Source organism: Trichogramma pretiosum, unplaced genomic scaffold (genome assembly GCF_000599845.2).
Source record: "Trichogramma pretiosum strain Unisexual culture from Peru unplaced genomic scaffold, Tpre_2.0 scaffold19, whole genome shotgun sequence".
NCBI lineage: Eukaryota > Metazoa > Arthropoda > Insecta > Hymenoptera > Trichogrammatidae > Trichogramma > Trichogramma pretiosum.
The window spans coordinates 2,395,764-2,402,276 of record NW_019641707.1 but is presented as its reverse complement, the minus strand read 5'-3'; the positions used below and the strand labels follow the sequence as shown (position 1 = coordinate 2,402,276).

The following is a 6,513-nucleotide window of genomic DNA, read 5'->3' as shown; positions in this document are numbered from 1 at the left end:
TGTTTTAAATGAAAGTGAACTTAAAATGAAACGCTTCTTCACAAAAATATGTTGAACAAGCAAATGAAAAGAACAAACGATTGAATAAATAAATCACTATATTTAAAAGATATTTTCATTTTTAAAATCGCATAGTTTTATAAATCAAACCAATAAACTATATTGAAAGAGTTCTCTAATAAAATGTATAATTATAACATTGTTAATTTTGAGATTTAACCCGTATACTTAATAACACAAAAAGTCAACAAATCTTATGCGCACAGTTTTATTAGCTTTTGTTGTTACGTTAGTCGACTGATACATGTTATATTCTACTCCATACTACAATCATCTCGTCAGTTTGCGCAGAAAATCTGTCATGTCAGTTAGCCTTTGTGTGCAGAAGAATCTCTGTGTTCATCTGTTGCAAGAGTCAGATGTGATCTCTGAAAAATATTGTAAAGGATATGGTGACGAGTGTCCTCTTATTTTTATTACTGTTTCCGTGAGTTTACAAATAAGATGATTCAAATAATAATATCATTACTCTGTGCTCAACGTCTTCATTATAACTCGATCACTTAATGGCATACATATTATTCTTTTTCAACGTGTTGAATTTAAAAAAAATAAAGGAAATATATTTTTATTAGAATTTGAAAAAACTAAATATTGATTGTATCGCTCGGAATACCGAAATGTTGTGAACCTGAAGGCATCCTCGTATCTTATCAGTCGTTTGATGCTCGGTAAATTTCACGTGCATATATTTTGCATGTACTTAATACGTACAGTACAATTACAGTTATTATGCATGATTGGACTGCTTCCAATTAACGTATGATTACCGCGTCAGATATACTATAGTAAAATGTAATAATATCGATTTTTTTATTCAATAATTATTAATGAGTCACATAAAACACTATTAAAACAAAACAACTTTAATAAATGAGGCATATTAAAAAATAAACTCCTATTCTTTTTTCATGTAAATTGAAAGCAAAAAAAAAACAATTTCTCGTTTCTATCATTTTAACATCTAAAATCATAAAAAAATTTTCATCGAGCTCAGCATCTATTTACTTGTCAAATAGTGCACTTATTATGTGTTCTAGCAAGATAAATACACAGGATAGTTCATGTTTTGTATTTTCTATGATAATAGTAAAATTTCTATCTAGCTCTTTTTTTGTCCGTATTTTGAACGGATGAAATAAACTTCGTTTATTTTCAAGAAATCAACTCTTCAAACATGATGCATAAATCATATTATTGTTTTAATTAAGCAATTTTATGATATAATAAGATGTGCATCGATGTTCGTTGTGCAATCAAATATTATAAAAGAACTTCGAAGCCGATTAAATCAAATTTTCAATTTATCTCTTAAAACTTTTATAAAATTAATCAATTTTAAACACCTTTCACGTGTGATTTTTCACCTTCATTTTGATGTTATGTATAGTGCCGTAGAGTTTTTTGGAGGAATATTTAGTTAAAGTTTCAGAATTTGATTTTTACCTTAGCTTCAGGTTTCCTCCTCAAATATTCCACAGATTTGCTTCAGCGACCATAGTTCTAAACGACAATGAAGAAAACACTGTCGTGGAATTCCAATGCAAAGCTCGTTTTTTCTCCTCCACCGAGTCAAACAACAGTCAGGATGATAATAACACAATGTCGGAAATTTTATGTTTTTATGGCGCGCCAAATGTGTGGTGGGACTTGCAAAGGTAAATTTATAACATCAGCTTATACATAGCTAGATATGTGTACCTTTTTTCTCTAGTGCTCGTTCAGGACGATCTATAAATATTTATACGCAAACGTTGTTTATTAGTTGAGATGCTACTGAAGTTTTTACACGTTTATATAAACTTCTTCTATGAATAGCCACGGCGAGAGTTAATCAATTTCTGGCCTTTGATAATATTAATATGTGTGCAGTTTGCGTGCAATAATGAGGCAGCATCCAATATAACGTTGACCTAATTTTTCGCGATATACTAATAAAATTAATTAAAAACAACGCCGGCAGAATACATCGAATTTTTGCTGCAATCTATAAATGTTTCATTCTTTTTAATACGTCAATAAGGTCAGTTTCAGAAAGCTTTTTTAATCGATTAATTGTTTATTCGATTTGGCTGGGTAGTATTAACGTCACGCGCTGGGTCGAGTACAAGCAGCGCACGGAGCAAGGATTAAAATCAGAATCTAGCCGCATTTATTTTCAGCAACAATTTTTTGATTGCATGATTTTTTTAGTCCCCAGACAATCGTCGCGTTGATAATTCAAGACTGGCAAGATGAGAATCTCGATGCCACGAGACTTCTTTTCACCATCTCTCGGCTGCGTAGGTTCAGCATTGAAAATGGAAATCTCAGTAGAATTCTCACGCCCTTCCCGGCAACGGCTCAATTTCTCGAGGTAATTCCATTTACTTTGCACGACACTTGTGTGTGTGTGTGTGTGTGTGTGTGTGTGTGTGTGTNTGTGTGTGTGTGTGTGTGTGTGTGTGTGTGTGTGTGTGTGTGTGTGTGTGTGTGTGTGTGTGTGTGTGTGTGTGTGTGTGTGTGTGTGTGTGTGTGTGTGTGTGTGTGTGTGTGTGTGTGTGTGTGTGTGTGTGTGTGTGTGTGTGTGTGTGTGTGTGTGTGTGTGTGTGTGTGTGTGTGTGTGTGTGTGTGTGTGTGTGTGTGTGTGTGTGTGTGTGTGTGTGTGTGTGTGTGTGTGTGTGTGTGTATTATTTTAAATAATCAAAGCTGTTGTTCCACTGTATATTAGCCGACCGCAACAGCCTGTACGTATGAATATTGAACTCCGTTACACGGGTTAAATCTGCAATTTTGAAATTTTTATAAAATCATAATGATCGCTGCAACGAAACGCGGTACAATTCGAAGCACGTAATTCTTTCATTATGCATACGCTCGCGCGCACGGCTCTTAACATTTAGACCAATGCACTGCCTGCGGACTTTTGAAATGATAATTTCCGCTAAGTGAATCGTCTACTCGAAAATTGTTAAAATCAATTGACGACGGCTTGTTTGTGGCGTCGACCATTAAGGTCACATTAAATTTAATTACGTAGAAACGTTGCCGTGCACGTGTGTTGCATGCGCGCGTGTATGTGTGTGCGGGTTCGGTGTCGCTCAACGAGTCTGCTGTATTTCGGACAACAAATTAATACCGATGTTTCGCTAAACTATCCGCACACACGCTGTGTGTGCACTGCAGTTTATATATTAGAGGACTATATATGTTCACTAACCTCGTCGTATAACGCGCCTAATAGCTCATTGAAATCACGGGCACAAAGCTGGGACAGCTGACGGACAAGACTTTTGCTAATCTTCCGGCTCTGCGGACTCTGGATTTGCGAAACAATAGCATAGCGACGATCGACCCTACGGACCTGACCAAGCTGCCGCAATTGGAGTATCTTTACTTGACAGGTGAGGCTTGGAATTTTCATCCTACTTGCGGAAATATAAGTGCCAGCATTGAAAGGGACGCGACAAATCGTGACACCCGTTCGTCCGTAACACGACTTCGTTTATGCAGCACGAATTGTTCATACATGTGTACAGGTTTGCGTTTGATGTGTGTAAAGGTAATCAGTGGAGATGCGATCTGAGCTCGTCCTGGTTCGGCAACGCCACTTTTGCCTCGTTAGTTCGGAGAATCGTAGATAGGGAAGAGATGCGTTGCCACGAACCGCACAAAGGACGACCACTCCTGCCAGTTATGGAAGTCATACAGGTAGTAACGCGCGCGTGTACACAGGTATAGGTACACGCGCAGAGCGAATAGCACGTATGAGCGCGCGAGCACCCGGCACGAAGCTCCAATTCGACTTCAATCGCAAAAGTAATTACGAATTCGAGTAATATTTTCGAGTTACGTGTTCTTTCGTGTAAAATCAAGAAGTTCGAGACTTTTGAACGCGCGCATACGCTCGCAGGCTAATTTAATCAACTGCGCGGACGTTCCCTGTTTTGTTTTGTTTTTTGCCATACAAGTGACAGACTTTATTAGCTCGATTGCGAGCTTTCGAGCGCTGGGCTCGCGCTCATACGTACGATAATTAAATTAACGCTGCGTACGTATGAAAATTATAATACGCGAGCGTGCCTAGCTGCCGTAATTTTTTTTATGGGTGCATTAATAAAGTCACATAATAATATAACTAACGCTGATGGGCTCTGTCTGGGGGTGAAAAAATAAAGCGATTGGAAGGCGAGTGTCGTCTGTTGGTTGCCGGCTGCTCGTGCGAGCTCGTGTACGTCGTAAGCCCGAAACAGCCGCCGACGCGTCAGCGACAGTTCATGGCTTTTGCCACTGTCAACTGCAGCCATCGCGGTTTTACCGATATGCCAGCTTTCCTGCCGGCTGACACGACCACCCTCCATCTCGAGGGCAACAAGGTATGCATATATACACATAGCACACATAAGCCATACAGTGAATACACGCATATTATGCACATGTACGCATTTCGAGAAGCAAACAAGTTCGTACGAGCGTGTTAATACAAACATGCATCGTGATTCTGCCTGCTGAGCACGTATGTACAACCTGTATAGATATACGCAGCGCGTACCTATACTATACTTCATGCCCACTTCGAGATCGATCACGTTTGAGTCAATATTGCAGAGTACGTAGCGTATACAGCGCGCACTTGGTTTACGATGCGACTCCGAGATATATATATTTAGCGCGCAGGGCAATAAATGGCTGCACAAGCACGGGCGATAATACGTTTTGCGAATATTGCAGATCAGCGATTTGACTCCACTGAAGACTAATCCCGCCTACAGAAAGGTCGTGCATCTCTACATGGACAACAATACAGTGGAGACTCTGGCTTTTCTCGACGGCGCGTACTGGCTCGAGACTTTTCAAGTGCTCAGCCTTCGAGGCAATCGAATGACCGACGTAAGCTGTACATAAAAAAAGCAGAAAAAGAAAAGAAAATAAGAAGAGAGCAAATGCACACAAATCGGAAATTATTGGAAGTAACGCGATCAAATTTATTGTATTATATACTTGCAGTTCCCGACTTACGCCTTCGAGAGCGTTTGGCCGAGCAAGAGCGTGGTAAGCCTCTACCTGGGCGATAATCCGTGGCGCTGCGACTGCCAGTTCACGCCGGGATTCCAGGAGCTTCTGATAAAATACGGTGATCTGGTGAAGGACGCGAGTGACATAAGGTGCGCCTCGGGTAACACCGAATTCGCCGACAAGCCGGTAAGACGAGTATTTTCCTTTCCTTTACTCTCTTTTTTTTCTCTGCTACTACTACTTCTTCTTCTTCGTTCTTTCTCGTGCGGACTCAGCTTTGCGAGAGTCAATTGCCCGAGGAATATAGATATAATAATGCAACCGCGTCTCTTGCAGGTTCGCGAATTATCGAGGACGGAAATTTGCGTGCCGATGAAAAACGATTACTGGGTGCATCTGCTGGATATTCTTAACGTATTTCTTGGTGGCCTGATTTTTCTGCTCCTCTGCAACTTGCTCCACGATTACTACTGCTACAAGAAGACCGGCAAGCTACCCTGGCTCGCGTCCAAGTTGCCCTGACGAGTGAACGCACCGCAGCCCGAACGCGCGCGCCCAAGCTTTTAACTAACTTATTTGCGGCCTGGCTCTGTGCGAGTACATCTGCGAAAGAGAAAGAGATAAAGACGGAGAGGTAACTCGGCACACTTAGGATGCATAGAGCTCGGCATTAACACCAGTATTATATGCCCGATCGCCGTTTCAACGTCAAATAAAATTTGACACTTGTCCAGTGAAATGAAGATTAGTAGTGTCAGCATAGCTGACCAAAGCGTAGTGTAAATATATAATCGATAGATATTTTTTGTCAATAAACTCTAGATCATAAATAAATGAACAGAGACAAAAATATTCTTTACATAACACGCACTCGAGGCAACGGCATGAATCGCAAGCAACAACGAATCAATGTAAATCAAAAAAAGTATTGAAACATTTCACGGCACCGCAGCTCGCTGCAGTTATATATCCGCGATTCGGTGTGCAAACGAATCTATACTTTCCTCTTCCATACATACAGCGTATATATGCATCGCTGATTTTCAATAAAACTTGCTCTTTCTCCTTTTTCAGCCGTGTCATGCCTCTTTGACGTCGGGAGCCGCGGCTTGTAAATGTTTTTTTTTTTTACTTCGCTTGAAAAGAAACAGCTACTACTCCGAACGATACGGTACGTGCGGCGCGGATTCGGAAAAAAGGAAACTACAATCTAATACGATAGCTGATAGAACGGCAAGTGCAACTTGTATGAGGTACGGTACACGCTCGTACTGCATTAGATTGGAGATCATATATAAAGGGAAAATTCACTCTCTGAATGGTGACGTCGAAAATTCAAACCAGAAGGTGCGCGCGCGCGATTCGAACATCACGCTGATACATACAGAGCAAGTAAGAATTATATTACGTGAACGAAGTCAGTGGGCAAGATGCCGAGGGGTGTGTCATCTTTCAGTT

The 6,513-nt window shown here is 40.4% G+C and overlaps 1 protein-coding gene across 3 annotated transcripts; it reads left to right on the top strand.

The window, feature by feature from the left end:
* The first annotated feature begins 363 nt into the window (after positions 1 to 363).
* On the top strand, positions 364 to 5,825 carry LOC106650887 (protein singed wings 2). 3 transcript variants are annotated; one of them, XM_014369139.2, is made up of 9 exons: positions 364 to 487; positions 1,542 to 1,718; positions 2,254 to 2,416; positions 3,284 to 3,443; positions 3,602 to 3,750; positions 4,218 to 4,415; positions 4,771 to 4,929; positions 5,047 to 5,241; positions 5,392 to 5,825. In XM_014369139.2, exons 1-9 carry the CDS (start codon positions 450 to 452, stop codon positions 5,575 to 5,577), a joined length of 1,425 nt encoding a protein of 474 aa, XP_014224625.1. In that variant the 5' UTR covers positions 364 to 449; the 3' UTR covers positions 5,578 to 5,825. The 3 variants fall into 3 exon arrangements, with proteins under 3 accessions (XP_014224625.1, XP_014224623.1, XP_014224626.1); XM_014369137.2 differs by having other exon boundaries at positions 1,512 to 1,718; XM_014369140.2 differs by lacking the exon at positions 4,218 to 4,415 and having other exon boundaries at positions 1,512 to 1,718.
* The last annotated feature ends 688 nt before the right edge of the window (positions 5,826 to 6,513 follow it).